This window comes from Crotalus tigris, unplaced genomic scaffold, assembly GCF_016545835.1.
Source record: "Crotalus tigris isolate CLP2741 ecotype Arizona unplaced genomic scaffold, ASM1654583v1 scf7180000024382.2542628, whole genome shotgun sequence".
NCBI lineage: Eukaryota > Metazoa > Chordata > Lepidosauria > Squamata > Viperidae > Crotalus > Crotalus tigris.
In genome coordinates, this window is record NW_024100552.1 from 783878 (window position 1) to 803612 (window position 19735).

General features: G+C 37.0%; 2 protein-coding genes across 6 annotated transcripts in view; one reads left to right on the forward strand and one right to left on the reverse strand.

Annotated features, from left to right (window-relative positions):
• CABLES1 (Cdk5 and Abl enzyme substrate 1) overlaps positions 1–10767 on the forward strand; it is a 50094-nt gene extending 39327 nt beyond the window's left edge. For both annotated transcript variants that reach the window (XM_039328540.1, XM_039328541.1), the window contains 3 exons: positions 5582–5688; positions 8250–8457; positions 9063–10767. In XM_039328540.1, the coding sequence (XP_039184474.1) occupies positions 5582–5688; positions 8250–8457; positions 9063–9203 (456 nt within the window). In that variant the 3' untranslated portion in view covers positions 9204–10767. The remainder of the gene's footprint in view (positions 1–5581; positions 5689–8249; positions 8458–9062) is intronic.
• A 5584-nt stretch (positions 10768–16351) lies between these two features.
• The window catches only part of TMEM241 (transmembrane protein 241), a 40967-nt gene continuing 37583 nt past the window's right edge, over positions 16352–19735 (reverse strand). For all 4 annotated transcript variants that reach the window (XM_039328543.1, XM_039328542.1, XM_039328545.1 and 1 more), the window contains one exon: positions 16352–18013. Coding sequence is in view for 1 of the 4 variants with exons in the window: in XM_039328545.1 (XP_039184479.1) it covers positions 17953–18013 (61 nt within the window). In the remaining 3 variants the exon portion in view is untranslated. The remainder of the gene's footprint in view (positions 18014–19735) is intronic.

Below are 19735 nucleotides of genomic sequence, written 5' to 3' on the forward strand. Positions count from 1 at the left end.
TGTTCCTTGCTGGCACTGCATGAGTTTATGGAGCATACTTTGAAAGGGGATTGATATAAAATTATTTCCACTAGTCAAACTAAGAATATAGCATTCTGGGATGTATCATTTCAACAGTAGTTTAAAAGGGAAACAACAGATGCAAACTGGGTTTTCTTTCTCTACTACTTGTTTCTCAAGGAATATGAAACTCTATGCGTGGGGTGTGAGGAGCAGGAAAATAGACTGTAGTTGCTGCTAGCTAAACCAATCTATGTCTAGGTTAAAAACAGAATTTTTTGGCAAAGTTATGTATTTGTCAGCTTGTGTACTGAGAAATACATCTGTTTACAACCTGGCAGAAGGTTATATTCCAGTGTAGTCCATTCTATCCATTCCATTACAGAATAGCTTTGTCAGATGCATGGGGAAGAATATAATTTATGTTACCCCCTGCAGTTCCATCTTTCCCAGCTTCCAAATCTACTCTTGTAGATTGAGAATGTTTCCAACAAATGTTGAGGAAGGACATTTCTTCAGGATTCTGAAGAAGGAAGAACAGAATAGAAGGTGTATCAATAAATGACTGCATGTACAACATTGGATTTCTCCTGAAGTAGCTTTACCTGGCACTAAATTATACAACAGCGTTTAAGATGATGAGTACCCAAGAACTGACACAGGCAAACAGTCCCGAAAGGCTTCTGCTTGGGATAAAGTGATTTTTTGAAAATTAATACATTGCATTATTCTGTCTATTTCTTAAGTGCTATAGAGGAGTGAAAACTTTGAAAGTAATTTTCACACTTCATGCAAGGGCAATATCACTGAACAATCCGTTAAAGTAGGCTGATAGTTTTAGATGTCACATAAGCTTGAAAAAAGATCTCACTGCTTTAAGAAATCCCAGCACTAAAATTAATGCAGCTTTTAAAGTAATATCATTTTATTTCAGGCTTACCTAAATATAAGGATGGTATTTATAGACAAATTTCTTGCACCATAGCATGCCTGAATGCTTTGATGTTGATTAACTTGGAAAATAAGAAATAGTTGTGCAGATCTAGAAACCTCTGCACATAGATTACATATAGGATGCTTTTTTAAATTACAGTTTGTGTTTCATCTTTTTCCAGCTTGAAAATTATTGAAAAAAATTAGGGAATTACATCCAGCATTTGATTTTGCTTCAGATTGTTTCCAACTTTGATAGTTACTCAGGGGTTACTTAGAATTACTTTTATAGTCAAGAAATTTTCCATGGTGACTTGTCTCAATAGTGAGTTATAGCAGAAATTCAAAAGGACTTAAATTGTGCTTCAGGGGAGCACCTCATATTTAGTTGACCATTCCACTGAAGGGGATTAGTCTGCTTGCTATGTCTGGCTGAACAGTTGAATGTCTGCCAGGATAAATAGCTACCAGTTCCAATGGACTCAGGCCAGCTGTTCTCCTACCTTTAAGTGCTAACAACATATTTCATGTCTTCAAAAGTAAACAGTCTACCACATTCAACATTGTTTAGGGATGAAAAACTGGGCAGGTCATTTGACATTTTTTGTCCTTTATATTTTAAAGATTAATAAAATTTACAGCTGAGAAGTTTTGTATACTTCAGCACTTCATAAAGAATCTCTGGCAACTCTGTTTTGTTCTTTCCCCCAATAATATAAGGGCAATAATCAAAGATGTAGTAACTTGTGTTATTTATCAAATTGACTGCAGGGGCGCTACAACTCGTCCTTATCACCCAGGACTGTATCTTTTGGCTACCATGCACAGTGGCACTTGGCCGCCACAGCACTGGGACTACAGCTGAAGCAGAGGACCATGGCCTTCAGCAGTCTCAGCCAGCTGCCACTACATCTGTGGCTTCTAATTCAGCCAGCTGTCCACTGATAAATGCTGCCTCAAGTCTCACATCCCAGCCTGGTGCCCCAGCACCATTGTGCAAAGCCCCAGTTTCCTTGCTGTTCTGCACTCCACAGGCTCTGCTATGCCCAGCTGACCGCCACAGTTTTCTTCCTGCTGCTGATGAAGTGCACCCAGTCTAAACATACTGTATACAAGGCAGCTGTTGGCCCTGCTAGGCCTTCTTCCCCTCGCTGCTCATGCCATTCCTTCTCCAAATCAAACACATTCTTCTGGTTGTTTGGAAAGCTTCCAGTTTCCCCAGATCTTGCAAGACTGGTTGCACTATTTGGAGAATGGCAGGAGCCCCCCAGAAGGCCTCATTCTCCAATTTGCATTCACCATTTCTTCTCCAAATAGTATGTCTCTTCTCACAAAATCTGGGAACACAAGAAACTTTCCAAATGATTGTGAGAATCAGTACAGGTCTGGCCCAGCAGCCAGGCCAGGTGTACCTCATCAGCAGAAGCAAGAAGATGGCAAAGGTCAGCTGGAGCATTAGAGTGCAGGGTGTCAGGGGCCCAAAAAGACAGATGGGGACGGAATTGGTGAATGGGGAAATTGCAGCGTTCCTGCAATCATCAGAGTGGGCCAACTCCCAAGCACCCAAATTTTGACTACATGACCACAAGGGTGCTGCCATAGCTACAACTTGTGGCATGGATTGTAAGTTCCTTCATTCAGCACATTATAACTTTGAACTGAACAAATGATCTGTCACCAATTCAGTTGCTTTAGTGTCATTGAAGTTAAGTGAGTTTTTTAGTACATCATTAGAAATGCAGACCAAATTGATTTACTTAATAATTTAAGAACAAAACAATACAAAGTATATGTACATTGTGAAATGTATAGCTTAAAAAGTCTATATAGGCAGGAACACTTTCTAGCAGATAGAATTTAGTTCGTAGACTCTCATTTAAGCTAGCTTAAATATACTTTGATAGTTAAATGTACTCTTTTGAAGATTAAAAACAAATCTTTCAACTTCATTACTCCTATGAATCTGTCTTATTTATATTTGTTTAGTAGTAGCAGATTATTCTTATTATAGAACAAATATGAAATAATGAAAGTATAGTGTTTTTATTGTACATTACCAAGAGTTCTTCTCTGAAGGAGATGAGCACTTCAGAAATATGATGGATGGATGGATGGAGATAGATGATAGATAGATAGATAGATAGATAGATAGATAGATAGATAGATAGATAGATAGATAGATAGATAGATAGATAGATGATAGATAGATGAGAAAGAGAGAGAGTTTGTATGTGAGAATTAAATATAACCCATAATTGCTAGTGGACAACCTGAACCTAAGCACCATTGAAGATACATGTATCTCTCTTGATTATCTGAGATCAAGAAGGACCCTAAAGTACAAGCTTGTTTCTTTAGAGGAAAAAAAAATACAAGCCTTCTCACTAATTCTCAAACTTGAGAGCTGTTTGTATATAGCAGTTGTCAGATTCAGACTCACTATATTGATCTATATCCAGCCCACCAGTGCATTCACATAACCTCTCTTAAGAAAAGTGAAGTGAAGAGATAGAACTGATGAGCATAGTAATGGCATCACAATCCAAACCATGGTTCTCAGTGGCTTCTCCGGTTGTGTAGGAGTAATGTGGCAGAACCAAAGTAACTATAAACCCTGCAGGTAGGACTAGTATCATTGGAACAGGGACCTCCAGTAATTAATAAATAATTCTCAACAGAATAACAATTCCTCTGTCTCTACTGTTATACATAACTTGTAGTATTTAAAACTATAATCAGGGTTGAAGCTGATAGATTTAGAAATGGATTTGGATGACAGGCTAGCAACCCGTGGCTTATAGAATGTATGCAACATACCAGCTGCAAGTTGGCAATTTCTGAAACCAGACTTTCTTAACTATCTCAAATTGTGAGATAGATGTGTTTATGTGTGTGTGTGTGAGGGGGGGGAGGAGAGAGGGTGGAGATAATGCTTCAAGCAATAACACTTTCAATGATAGGAATTTTTATGCACCATGACTGCTGCTAGCCTGCCAATGATTGTTCTGATAGATGTTGTAAAACATAAATTATGTAGTTAGAAGTAAATTGTACTATAAACTTTTGTATTGTTATTTTTATTTAGGAATTCTCTGAGTATTAAAAATTATTAAATGAGTTCCTCTTGGGGTAGAAAGCTTCCCTAAACTATCCAAGATCATGCTATTAAAATATACCAGAATACCCCTTTTCAGTGGCACAATTGTGAGGGGATTTTTTTAAAAAAATAACAATTAAAATAGTTTTGCTAAACCTCTGTTAGGTTTAATGCATCTGTTTTGTACTAAATTTTCTCTTCTCCCAAGAATGCCTGCCACTTTGATAACAACACAGTATTTTGAGATTCTTTGAGGAATCTCATATTAAAAAAATATGACTTCTCTGTCTACAAAGAAGGTTGCTTGCCTCTAGTCCAGACATGTCAGACACAAGGCCCGGGGGCTGGATGTGGCCCGTGAAGTAGTTTCATGTGACCCACGAAGCCATCCTGGAAATAGTGAGGGAATGGCCCACTGCCTTGGCTCTGGCCCAGGAGCCAATGTACAATGTTGTGGCCATCTATGCTGAAATGCATTCAGTCTTAGCTCCACTAGGCCGTCCAGAAACAGCGAGGAACCAGCCCCTGCCGCATTGACCCCACCCCCTGGGTGCATGCTGGGGAAGTGTCACCCTTTGTGAGGAATGAAGAAATGCACCATGCCTTGGCGCTTGCCCCGGTCCCACCTCCTTCTGCCAGAGACCCTCAGATCTGTCCCACTCATGCTCAGGCCCCCACAGGCACCCTTGACGCGAACGATGTAGAGCTGGCCATGCCCACCCAGTAGGCCACACCCACTCCACGCCCACCCAGTAGGCCGCACCCACCCTAGCCACACCCACCCGGCCCCCCCAAGGGCAGCACAATGCTGATATGGCCCTCAATGAAATTGAGTTTGACACCCCTGCTCTAGTCTGAGTAATTGACTTCCTAAAGGTATATGTAGCTAACTGGCCACCATTCTTCTTGCTGGATCTTATGAGCTGTGATAGAGAAGTATCAAAGAATAAGCCTGATTGCTATGGGCATCTGTTCAATTGCTTAAACTATAATTATAAACCAGATCCTATAAATCCTCAACTACATAATACTTCAGTAGGGGCTTGTAACCACTCAATCTGGAGTGTACGTGAGTAACTTTATATTCAAAGTGCACTGTGGCTACTGTAAACAATCAGCTTCCAGATTGGCTTGAGAAAACGTTTACAACTTGCAAAAATTCTGCTGGGCACGTCTCTGAAGAATTGTTCCCAGCAATAAAACTCAGAGTAGCCTACATGCAAACCTACTGCTGCCCCTTGCTTTTTGGCCCAGCCAATTGTGAAAAAGTAATTAGTAATGTATTTGTGTATGTGTGTGTCCATGCATGCCTGCATCCACATGTACACGATTTTGTGGATATTGATAAGAAATCTTGATCTTATGATAGCCTATGCAATGATATTTATATTGATTTTAAAATACCACAAAGTGTTTTATTGTTCTTTGATGAAACGGATATACATTCGAAAACAATTACTATGGTAATTTTTGAAAAAAAAAAGAGGAAAAGGGAGAGGCAGAGATTCTAATACCAAATGGATATTAAATCTTGTTTGTAATATGTTACAGACTACAGTCATTGATTATGTGAAGCCATCGGACCTTAAGAAAGATATGAATGAGACCTTCAAGGAAAAGTTTCCTTACATCAAGTTGACACTCAGTAAAATAAGAAGGTAATAACCCCAGGGAACTATCCTTTGATACATTTGGAATAGGGAGGTAAAACATTAACAGGAGATTTTCTGCAAAATGACCTTTAAGGACACTAAACAATCAGCTGCTTCCTGATCAGGTAGTTGAATAAATAAGATAGGAAGCACATGGGCCTAAGTATATATTATTGATTTGCAATGTTTTAATAATTAACTATAAATACTGAAAGGAAAGACTTAAGGGAGGCGAGAACTTTTGTAAAGGCAGTAAAAAAAAAAATAGAAAAAATTCCTATTGGATAGTTTAGGGACAGACAAAAAATTGAGATTCATTAACAGGATGAATTGATGGAACAATTTATCCTAACTGCATTTTATTTTATTAAAGACTGCTTAGGGATTGGCAAATATGTCAGATATAATTTTTTTCATTGTTCATTTTTCTCAATTTAAGTTCATTCTATCCTTGTTCTATGTGAATTCATAGCTTCTGGGGGTTTTTGTATTAATCTCTGACAAAAATCCATGTTTTCCTGTGCATGTTTCTCCTGAATATTTTTGTGAGCAATTTACTTTAGTATATTTTACAGCACTTTCTGTACTGTATAATCTTAAGTTTGAAAAAGTGAGGATATAAATAATCTTTTCAGTTGACATGTATAGGCAAGATAGTTGGCAGATGGTCTTCAGTTGTTTGTAGTATTATGCAATGACGTTCCACTTTGCATATGTGTAGATATTTGTGTATATACATGTACATATATTATACATATACATGTATATCTATCTATAAACACCCACAAGTGCATGGGTGCACCCAAACATACCTAACAAAGGTTATAGAAAAAATATTTCCCCTAAATAAACATATGTAAAAATAGATTACCATGGCTACTTACAGCAGCGTGTGACCCTTTGCCTCTTTTCAAAAGCCTTTGCTTAGGGTTAGTTCAGATTTTAGGCAGGAACCTTTTTTAAGACCTGCTGGGGAGGTTGAAGAGGTAAGAGAGGAAGAAAGGGAATTGCAAAAGATCAAAAAGAGCATTGCAGGAAATACAAAATGTAGAAAGCCAGTTTGGTCTAGTGATTAAGGTACCATGCTGGACACCATGAGTTCTAGTCCCACTCTAGGCATGAAAATTGGCTGGGTGACTTTGAGCTAGTCAGTCTCTCTCAGCCCCACCCACCTCAGAGAGGGAAAATAGGAGAAGAAAAGAGTATTAGGTATGTTCGCTGCCTTGCGTTATTTATAAAAATAATAAAGGCGAGATATAAATAAAGTCCATTTCTTGCTTTGTTTTCATTTTTCATTGACATGCAAATCCCACTGTTACTTTTCTTTTTAAAAAAATCTCTACTTCTAACATCCCCCCCCCCCCGCTGCCTCATTATGTCGATAGTGTTCCTCAGAGGGATGAGTGAAGAATGTTGGGAGTGTGTACTGTTATTCCTAGCAGGGTCACCCAATGTGTGCAGGTCATCTCAGCTGCCCAGCTAAATTAATTACACATCTACGTTGGGCAGCATTGATATAGGTAGATGCCAGAGATAGATGGTCACTTTAGTGACAATGACAAGGGTATCATTTCATACTGCATAGTTGACGGCAATGATAGATCACTTCTGTGTTTTTACCAAGAAAATCACATGGAGAGAAAACAAAGTCAATCAATACTAATGTGGATTCAAAAAGAAGCATTCATAGACATGGTTAGGCAAATGTTCAGATGTGATTCTTTAGACTAAAGGAGAACAGAGAAGTGCTTAAACAGAATAGGAGAAAAATCCCTGTAAGAATTGTTCAACAGAAACATGGAAAGAGGTGGGTGAATTCATAGGTTGGATAGATCTCAAAATGATTACCATTTTTGATTAGCACTAATCAAGTTTAATCGCTGGTTTCAAATGTTGATTACTTGGTTACTAGGAAGGCCATTCTCCATTTAGATGATAAGAACAGCTATAAGAAACCCACTGTATATAGTTGAGGAACTACATGGACAAGCAAGTTCCAGTTAACCAGCTGGAATGGTTTCAACATATCACATACATTTATATACCTCTTTTTTTAAGTTTTGCAGTTGCATGGGGAAAGTATAACAAGAGTACTTCTTGCCTTGGGCCTCACATATTTTCCAAGGAGATTCACAGCGTGCGACCCAAAGGCTAGGTGTGGCCTTCAGCCTGGAGAGAGCAGTGAAACCCTATTCTGGAAGGTAGAGTAGGAACAGCAAGAATAAGAAAGAGCTGTTAGACTAGAATTTCTACTTGCCAAATAATCTTTTAAGCAATTCAGTCCCTTGCTATGTTAGTTACTTTACCTAGAATCTTGCCTTGTCCAGCACAATTGAACTTGAAGATACCAGGCATATTACTGTGTAAATAGTTATGATTTCAAACATGGACATTTCAATGTTCAGAAATTCAGAAGGCATAAATAATTACATGTACTAAGAATAATGTGCAACATAATACTACAAATATTTCAGCTATGTATATTTAGGCAAGCTTTCTAAATTATAGATATTGTTATTATCTTCAGTTTTCTTTGGCAACATAACTTACTTCCTTTCCTCTTTCAGCTTGAAGCGAGAAATGCGCAAACTAGTTCAAGAAGAGTGTGGGTTTGAGGAGCCTACTGTGGCTATGGCCTTTGTCTATTTTGAAAAGCTTGCTCTCAAGGGAAAACTCAACAAACAAAACAGAAAGCTCTGTGCTGGAGCATGCGTCTTACTAGCTGCCAAAATTGGCAGTGACATCAAAAAGCATGAAGTCAGGCATCTTATAGATGTAAGTATCTCTGGCCACTAATTTTTGCCATAAAACGTAAAACTGAAGAAGTATTGGATATGTCTCTGATGAAGGGATTGAAGGGATCTGTGGTCATTACATCAGGTACTTCGCTTGAAAAACAATTAAAATTATCCGAAAATTCTATTTTGATAATACTAATTATTAAATTGGTATGCTCTACAACTCCCAGCAACTCTGGGTGGTTTATAAATTTGTGCAGAACCAAAATGAACACATAACAAAAGAGTAGAGATGACAGAGCATGCAACAAGGAAAAGAAAGAAAGGTCAAACATCCTGACCAAACATCCTGGGCAAACACTCATGTCTTCGGGGCCCTTTAAAATACCAGTGGGGGCTGTTCAAATCTTAGGAGGAAGCTGATTCCAGAGGACATGTGCTGCTATGGAGAACATGCACTTCTAGGGTCCTGGTGGTGGTATTGTTGAATTGATGGAACCTGGAGTGTGCCAACCCTCATTGATCAAACCGATTGGGCAGATACTATTTTAATGTATAAATAAATTTAGGGAACTTATTGTAAGTACTTTCTAACAATTAATATCCTAAGGTACTAAGCTGTAACTGTTGACTATGTTACAGAAACTGGAAGAAAAGTTCCGCTTGAATAGGCGAGAGTTGATTGCCTTTGAGTTCCCGGTGTTAGTGGCCTTGGAATTTGCTCTTCATCTACCTGAACACGAAGTGATGCCACATTACAGACGTTTGATCCAGAATTCCTAGCACAGGCTACCCTTCCAAGAAGGGGGAGGGGTTTAAAAACGATTGTCTATTTTGCTCAGAAGAGCAGCAAGTTACTACTGAAAATGCAAAAAAAGAAAAAAATGGGATGCAGATGCCCCAGTGCCCTTTCTTCTCTTTTCAATGCAGCTTTTCAACCAGATAGTAGGAATAAAACAGTGAATTCCTTAAGACTTCTCAGGCTAGATGAACTGTTTAACTACTAAGTGCAAATGTTGAATGAGTTTGCATGTGAGTGGACAGTGGATGGAACATTTATACAATAGTTTGTGGACCAAAAGAGAACTTCACTGGGTTGCCCAAATAATTCACAAAAGAACAAGGAGTATTAGCACCTTTCTTTTACACTTTTTAAAAAAATGATCCTGTTGATCCACTTGGAACTAGATGGCTTTTCCTACTAGAACTGATGTCCACCTAACGAATGGATCCAAAACCAATGATGGGTTGTGATTAATATTGTCACTGTTTCAGCAATGTGCCAATCTATTTTTGTAACTGTTATTGAAAGTGCACTTTTCCTGGTGGATGGGTAGACTGTTCAGTTGTGTATAAAATATTGGACAGATTTGGAACCCAGTGGCAGCCTTGAATCATTGCAGTGATATTGTTTACTAAAGACCAGAGGACAACTTTTTTCTATTTGCTTTACGAAAACTACTGGAAGAGAGACACATGGCTTCATTAGAATAAGCTCAGATAGTATTTTGCAATTCCTGATTATTTGATTACCCCAACACTAACTTTTCTTTCAAGTTCATAGTACTTTAAAAAAGCTACATGTACAAGAAACAAGTAACTGATCTTATGTTTTCACCTTTGTATGTGATGCCATTCAGACATTCAAAACAAAGATGCTGTTATATGAGGATCTTGTTTTAGGCCACATGCAAATTTATAATCACTGCACTTTCCCCTATGTGTAGATGGTTAGATTTGCACTTGGTAATGTTGGTAATTTGTACTCTATGTTAGAGTGCATTCCAAGTTACATTGATGATGCTCTATGTTTAAGCAGTGTTTTATAAAACAAAATTGTACTGCTGAGGGCATATTCAGCAGCAGCCTTGGGCCCTCATAGTAGATGCATACCTAATGTAAGAATTTTTTTATTGTTGAACAATTGTTGTTTTCATTAGAAATGACTGTATAAAATCAAATTTAAATTAGGGGCCATTAAAATTGCCACTTTTTCATACTGCTCTGGAATCTTAAAAAATTTATAAACCGCATGTTCATAAAATACAACATGTAAGCTGAAAAAAAGCAGACTTGTCCTAGACAAACTGCTGCAATTTCCATGTATTCTGTTTTATAAATAAATGTATGTATGCATAGATTCTCTCTGTCACACACACATACACACACAGATCTGCAAGATGACAGCTGGATGGACTTCAAAACATGCTATAGAACAAACATCAGGTAATTAAATTACTATTTTTATATATAGTTTATGCTCATGTCCCACTTTTTCCAGTGCCGATTCACTTGGTATAGACTATGACTGGCATAATAATTAAAATAAAACCAAGTGTTTATTGTTTGTCATGGAATGCAGATTATTGAACAAAAATATGTTGCCTTAAATTTCAAATATTGAAAAAATGGAACCTAAGGCTTCAGATTTAACAATAGTAGACTTTTATTTTATTTTATTTTAGATTAATGGGACATTGCCACCATATATGAGATCCACTACTAGAGTGGAGTCTGAGCAATGCAGAGTAGAGCAAATCATATTATGTGATTCAGAAACTACACTTCAGTTGATGGAGCCTACATTTTTCATAGTTATGTGATTGATGATTATAGTACTGCTTATGATTAATTACAATTGTAACATCTTTCTTACAGAAATATTTTTACCAAAATAGGTCTCATATACCTTTGCATGTTTTTCTTAAGAATTTTGTATTTGTCTTGTAAATTTCATTCTGTCATTTTAATTCCTCTAATACAGGAGTGTCAAACTTGCCGCATCATGTGACATGTCACGACATATCGCGACTTTTTCCCCCTTGCTTGAGCTGGGGTGGGCGCAGTTTCCACGTGACGCATCTGGCCCGTGGGCCGGCAGCTTGACACCTCTGCTCTAACCTATCAAGATTGTTTTGCGTTTTGTTTCTGTCTTCAAGGTTATTACCTATCTCACCCAATTTTGTGCCACCTACCTATTTGATAAGTATTTTTTTCCATCTCAATCCCGAGTACTAGAACCAAATCTGGATCTTATGGTATCCCACTCTGTAATTTTTATAGTAATTTAATTAAAGATTATAATTACAAAAGTAAAAAACTAATACAAACTGAAAACATAGAAGAGTATAACTTTATCATCTTCTCTTAAAATGCAACAAATGATTTCTTCTTTCCATAGCCCATGGGTTTCAAACTCACCGCGTCACATGACGTGTCACGACGTATAGTGACTTTTTCGCATTGCCGGAGCTGGGGTGAGCACGGCATCCGTATGATGCAACCGGCCCGCGGGCTGGCAGTTTGACACCCCTGCCATAGCCCATCTCCTCTATAAAAAAATCCATGAAACATTATCATTTCAGTCCTGATGTCAGCAAAGGTTCAATAAGGGTTAACAAAAATAACAATATATTAACTTGGTCAAATAAATCAACTTTATATTCCTTATTTTTACTTCTAACAATTTTGATCTTTTAGTCTCTTCAAATAATAAAGAACTTTCTTTTTTTTTGCCCCATTTCACAAAATTCTTCAAAATTTAACGTCTCTTTTTTTGAAAATCCAATGTAGGAATTCAATATGCTATGAAACGTATCATCCAAAGGTTCATAATAATTGATAAGTAGTTAACAAGAAACTTCCGAAAGTGATTAGAAAGAGTTCTTTCCGCCTTTAATATAACATACTGTATAAGCCGAACAATTCACTTGACAAACAAACTGAAATCTTTTTGAGGGAAAAATAACAATAAAAACTAGAATAATGTGGCTGCACTACTCTTGTAAATGGTGGTGTGGCTGTGTTCAGGATTAACCAACCACACTCAAACTGATGTTAAATAATTCAAACCTGCCATCAATTAAAGTGACTCTCATCAAGCCCATATAAAGTTCAGCTGTGTGAGTAGGATTTTACTGACATTTATTCAGTTGCCTTTTACAGCAAAAGCCATGGTCTGCAAAGAGATCTCATTGTTGGAAGGTATCAGTCAGGAGAAGGATACAATTTCCCCCCCCCCCCCAAAAAAAAATTATTGAACATACCATGGAACACAGTGAAGACAGTTATCAACAACTGGAGAAAATAGCACAACAGTGACATTACCAAGAATTGGATGTCCTTCCAAAACTGATGAAAAAAACCCAAGAAAACTAGTCCAAGAAGCTGCCAAGAGGCCCACAGCAACATTAAAGGAGCTGCATGAATTTCTGCAAGTATGGGTTGTGTACTACATGAGACAACAATCTCCTGTATTCTTCATATGTCTGGGCAGTGGGGTAGGGTAGCAAGATGGAAGCCTTTTCTTAAAAGAAAAATATTCAATTCTGGCTACAGTTGGGAAAAAACCTACAGGCGAAAGCTTATAGGAAAGTGTGTTATGGTCTGATGAGACCAAGGTTGAACTTTTTGGCCATAATTCCAAAAAGATTTTTTGGTGCAAAAACAACACTGCATATCACCAAAAGTACACCATACTCATAGTGAAACGTAGTGGCAGCATTATACTTTGGGGTTGCTTTTCTTCGGCTGGAACTGAAGCTTTAATCAAGGTGGAGGGAATTATGAACAGTTCCAAATATTAGTCTAATTTGGCACCAATTTTCATGCCTTTGCTAGAAGGCTGAAGATGAAACGGACTTTCACCTTTCAACAGGACAATGACCCAAAGTATTCCTCCAAATCAACACAAGAATGGCTTCACCAGAAAGGGTTTGGATTGGCCCAGCAAGAGCCTGGACCTGAATCCAATTGAAAATCTGTGGGCTGATCTGAAGAGGGCCTGTACACTGGAGAAGTTCTGGCAATCTGACAGATTTGGAGCACTTTTGCAATGAAGAGTGGGCAAAGATTCCCAAGGCAAAATGTGCCATGCTGATAGGCTTCTTCCCCAAAAGACTAAATGGTGTCATAAAAACAAGAGGTGCTTCAACAAAGTATTTTTATGCAACCATCTTTATGCAATCATGTTATTGTACATTAGTATTGTTATTTTTCCTCCTAAAAGTTTTCAGTTTGTTTTTCAATTGAGTTTTAAAATGTATATTAAAGGTGGAAAGAACTCTGAAGTGATTTATCTTGGTTTGATATGTTTACATTTCAAAAATCTGCCATTTTAATGAGTGTATAGAATTTTTATATCCAGTGTATTCTCAGAGATTTAAATCTACTATTTAAGGAATAGTAGATCATCAGTTCCACAGCAGGTTCTTTCAGTATTAGAATTTCAGCCATGTGAATAAGAGCAGTTTGTTCCTTGAAGTTGTTGCAGAACACTTATCTACATCTCATAATATTATGAGAAAATCCAAAGATCACAATTTTCAAAATCCAAATATTTTTTTATTATGAGAGACCATATGTTTTTTTAGTATGAAAGATAATCCTTGTGAAGAAAAATCTTTCATAATTAATTAAGGTAACCCTTATTTTGATTAATGATATAGAAATCCAAATCAAAGCTGTTCCGTCATTGGATTAGGAAACTCCATTCAGCTATCTAAAATAGTCACTTCTTTTCATTAAAAGGACTCAGAACTATCCATTTATATTTTGGATATTTTCTAATGTTTACCTGTAGGAAAAATGCTGGTGTATTCTAAATAATACTAATAATTAGGACTGCTAGACAATTTTTTAAAAATCTTTCATTAAATAGACTTTCATAGGTATTTACTGTAGATGAATTGATTTTGCACCTAATTTAAACCAAAGTCTCAACATAAAAGTTTCTTCGAGAAACTGAAGGAAGTAGATGTACAATTTCATAAAGCTGTCCTTCAAAAATAATTGTTTTTACTAAGAAGGTGTATTTAGAAAATACATTAATCTTGAAAGTCCAAAATATGTAATATAACAGAAACTCATTGGAAAGAATAAATTCTTATTAAAGCTTTTTTCTTAATGATTTTCACTACATTCTCAATAGAAAAAATAAGAATGTTGAATCAATTTTTGCTTTTGAATATTGGGTTGTATCTCATAATATTGAAAATGTCTATAATGATACATTAAATTACAAATAATTTAGGCCATAGCAGAATGCAAGGAACATACACTTTGCCTACACACATTTCCAGATTTAATTGCAACAGTAGTTTAATTAGAAACTTCCATTGGCAGAGACTTCACCCTAGATCAGCATGGATTGTACTGGAATGGCACAGAACCTTTAAGGCCTCTTAATATTCTGAGAGAAGGCAAAGCCCCAAAAGTGGATGGGAATAGACATGGTTGAGAGAAAACTGAATTAAATTTAAGGTTATTTAAATTCAGCCTGAATAATATTGAATAATGTTATTGTTTATTATCCTGTAATAATATACAAGTGAACCTTTATTTATTATGCTGTAATAATCTACGAGTGAACCAATCGAGACTGGAATCTCAGTTGTTGAGCAAAGTCTACTTTGGTTGCACACAAGACTTTGGAGGACACGTGTATTACTATAGTTTTTAGATAGTGCATTCTAGGACTAAAGCTTAAACATAATAGCTTAATATCTAACATTTCGGTATATTTATATATAAATACCATTTGAATAAGCCTCACGTTTGAGGAAGGCAGTTGACCATCTACTGGTTTTCATCTGGGTAAGGGTCCCTACAGATCTACAGATGTCTAAGTGTAGAGCAGTGTTCTTCAACTGCAGCAACTTGAAGATATGTGAACTTCAATTTCCAGAATTCCCAAAAGTGCATGCTGGCTGAGGAATTTTGGGAGTTGAAGTCCATTTCTGTTCAAGATGCCAAGGCTGAGAAACTCTGGTGTAGAGATTTTTTTACATGTTTGATGGGGAGAGGCTTAAAATTTTTTGCATAGAGGACTTCTATTATGAATTCATCAGAACACATGCGGTATTTATCATGTCTATCAAATGTTTGCCTTCTAGGAAGAAACACAGCCATATGCTTTTGCTAATTTGGGAGTCATAGTTCTAGACCAGGTATTAGCCTAACTGTAGCTAAACAACATTTTTATTCTGAATGTGAGATTCAGATTCAGAGACCTGCAAAATGAGGTTTTTCTGAGATATTAATGAGGTTAACGTCGTGACTTTTGTCTCTCTAAATTGACAAATTCTAGCAACAATATTGCATAAAAGTATCATAGTATTGGCTGAATTATTTCACTTTTGGAGTGATGTAGTGTGTATTTGTTTTTTGGTGGTTTTTTTTTTTTTTTTTTTTTGCTTCGAATAAATAAAGCAAATGATTCCGTCCTGTTGAGGATTTGAAAAATGGCAGTGACATAAAGATCAGCTTACAACTACTATTTGAGCCCAAATTTTCTGCTGCTAAGCAAGACAGTTGTTAAGTGAGTTTTGCCCCATTTTATGACTTTTCTTGCCACATTTGTTAAGTGAATCACTGCAGTTGTTATGTTAGCAATGCAGTTGTTAAGTGAATCTTGCTTCCCCATTGACTTTGTTTCAGAAGATTGCAAAAGGTGATTACATGACTCCAGGACACTGCAATTGTGATAAATATGACTCAGTTGCCAAACATCTGAAGTTTGATTGGGTGACCATGGGGATGGTGTAATGTCGTAAGTGTGAAAAATGGTCATAAGTCACTTTTTTCAGTGCTGTTGTAACTGAATGGTTACTTATGAATTGTTGTAAGTTGAAGACTATTTGTATCTTAAAGGCCCTTAACAAGCCCCTTACCCAGATGCTGAGCATTTTTGCTCAGCAAAAATATTTAGGCATAAGAGAGATTCAAAGACCAATATTTGCTATGGAGCGAGCCTGCATTCAAATGAAGCAATGCTGCAGACTGAATTTCAAAAACTGTATGCAACATCACTATATTTCCTTGTACATATGCAGAGTCAGAACTAATTACAACATACAGGTAAGTATTATACCCCATATATATAAATATTTAGATAGTAATAATAACTAAACATAAGTGAAAAAACAGACTAGTGTTTAATATAAGATTCACTTTATTTTTCATTCAATGTAACTAGTGTTGCAGATGTGCTGATTATCATCCACATTTTTACTTTTATTTTCCACAGAATCCTTGGCACACATCAGATTCTGGGATGGAGTGTTTTTTGTAAATTTTTATTCTCAGATTGTTTCATTTTATACAGAAAGTAGAACTGAATGTGATGCTCTTACTTTGGTGGAGATTAAACCACATCTTTGCTAGTTACCATTCAATTCTAACAGAGTCAACATTTGAATATTCACAGTGATCTATATCTCTACCACGCCAAAAAGTACAAAGGACTCATGTTGGAGAAGACCTTCCAATGAGTTATTATTTCTTTTCCAACTAAGTTGAAATTTATTTCCTTTTGCAACGAGGCTCAAAAATGCCAAATCACAATATACTTATAACCCTGTACCCACGGAAACAAAAATTAACTTAGCTAGTATGCTTACATTTTGCCCATGCCGAGGCAAACTGGAGATAGATAGCTGTGTTCATATATACAAAAGCATAATGTGACTTGGAGTATTGTCTGAACCCAACTAATGTATCTTGTTAACAGTTTAACCAGATTAGTGTATGTGAATCAATGAGAGAAGGTCTTGTATGGAAGTAAGCACAAATGATTTTGTGTACCTGAGTTGACACAACTAATGTAGTTGGACAAAGAGGGATAAGTCTTCAAATGTGCTTATCCTATCAAGAGTTACTGATCATTTATTTATGAGTGGTCATTTATAGTTGGGTTGGATTTTTCTTGCATCCAATATTTCCCTCACAGCAGGTTTGTAGCTGGGGAATTGAAGTCTGCACATCTTAAAGTTGTCAAGTGTAAAAAACAATCTACATTATTGGCTGCATTCTACACTGGTTCAGTAAAACAAAACATAGCACTATTGCATGTGAGGGCCAGATCATATGAAAGGTCATTGGATCTGTATCACTGCCCCCCCCCCAGGAATGTATGGTACTGATGCTTGCCAATGGATCCATTCCTCTCACACACTTTTGCAGCTGACATCTTGCCATGCTGTGTCAGGAGGAAAATAAGGAAGCAGAAAGTACAGCATGTTACCTTCAATAGATAATGGGCACCCCAAGCTGATGAGGAACGTACTGTAAGTACTGTTTATCTGCAAAACATCTTGAGATCAGAATATCTGCAACCCAGGGCTTCATGGGGGGGGGGTTGGGATATCTATTCCATTCTTTGATAAAATAATCTGAATAGAGTACTACAATTAGAAGGTTGGCCCTGAGGAAAAAAGTAGGGAATGTTTGAATAGTACCAGAAAAGTTCCAGCTTAGTGATGATCATTCATTTTAGCATAATATATATAAAAAAAGAATCAAATCCCATTTTTATGCATTGCTATTAATAGAAGATATGGCTTAAAAACAGGAACAAATGGATTTAATCCTACTCTGTCCTAGAGCTGATGCCTCAGTTTCATTGTGAGTATGACCTATTGTTGAGAAAGCCACCATGAGACTGCACTTGTTTGCCTACGTCTTCATTAATTGTTTATTCTTAAAGCAAAAATTGAAGAGTCCCATTGAAGAATCATTTTTCACTTGCCAGTGTTCATGTACCAGTCCTTTCAATGTAAAGAAGCAAGACTTCAGCAAATCCAGCCAGCAAAAGACTGTTAAGAAAGGATAGCAGAAATTTTGTTAGCAAACATTTGTAGAACAAACACCAGAAACTCACAATTAAGACAGCATAACTCAAAACTAAGTTTTTTCAGCTTGTTCAATAATGGAAGCAAGCATGGATTGCTGAAAATATGATCCCATCCAGATTCCATCTATAAGACTCATCCACCAACCTTAGTGGTTATGCCCTAGGAAAGGTACCAACAATTGGGAAGGATAGAGTTCCTTTGCCTGAGACTTTCTTTCTCCTAGACTGCCCTTTCTTCTCAGTTAAATCCCGGAAGGACTAGCCACTGATTAATTCAGGGCATTTTGAAATATTAGTTTGGATAAAAGTATAGGGAGCATTCAGTCAATGTTTTCCTCTAGGGAAGCTCTGAGAATAATAGGGTATGCATGTCAGACTCTTCATTTGTGAGCTTGAGGAAATTTTGGCCCTCCAAATGCTGTTAAATTATAAATCCCCGCAAATCTTGGCATTGGTTATGCAGGCTAGTTAAGCTGGAAGTTGTAGATCTGGACGACTAGAGTGCCCCAATTTACTGGCTTAATATGTACTCTTAATTGCTCTATTTAATATTTACTCTTAACTACTCTATGACTATACGGTAATACTTAATCCAAAATTCCTCTTTCATCCATTTATTTTAAACTGTCAGAGTTGTACAGTCCTCATAATTTAAATGTGGATAGACCTATGAGTATGTTTAAGATAGAACATTGCTCTCAGTGGCTTGAACCAAAAGACCCTGTACATTAGCAAAAACTACTACTTATCCATAGTGCTGTTAATAAGTCATAAATTCCCTCCTTCGTATTGCTCACAGTACCAGGAATTTTCTTGAGGGGAGGCAATTTGCTCTCAAAAGAATGGAATTGTGTGGATTAATCCAAATATGACTAAATATGCAGTATATTTTCATATTTGTTTGGGATATTGGTTAAAGTGCTGGAGGAGAATCAGGTGGACTTGATTTCAAGTCCATTCACATGGGATACCAATACCTCTCTCTCAGTCCACTCTACCTGACAGGGTTTTTATGAGGCAATATGAGGGGAAGGAATGCTACATACATCACCTTGAGCTTCTGGTGAAAAGCAGGACAAAAATCTAGCAAATGCATAAGATACAATTTGGACATCCTATCCTGTCCTTCCTTCCAAGGAATACTAAAGCTGCAGATCCTTTCTTTAGGGTTACAATAACGCAGTGGTGTGATTCAAATATGTGAACAACCGGTTCTCTGTGTGGATGCTGCTTCCGGAAGTCCATTCTGGGCCTGGGCAACAAAAAATTAGCTACCGATTCTGCCAGACTGGTGCGAACTGGCTGAATCCCACCAATGTAATAACCTTGTGGTATGTGCAGGCTGAGAGGAGGGAACGTCAATCAGTAAACTTTGCTGCTCTGCAGATAAGATGCAAAGACTCCCCAACCTAAGCTTCTATGTGGTCTTTTACTTCTATTTTAGTTTTAAAGAGAGTTTATATAAATTATTTATTTACTGAAGGGTACTAAATAGGTTTGGAAAAAAACCTGCATAGCAGCTTGGGTGGATCACTTGAATTTCCTATTGTGTTTCTGTAACACTGCCTGTCATCTAGGGGTCCCTATCACACCTGCCCCAAAGGTACTTCTCCAATTCTGGCTTCTCATATTCCAATTCTGTATATGGCATTTCCTGTCCTGTATTAATGTGACCAACAGCATA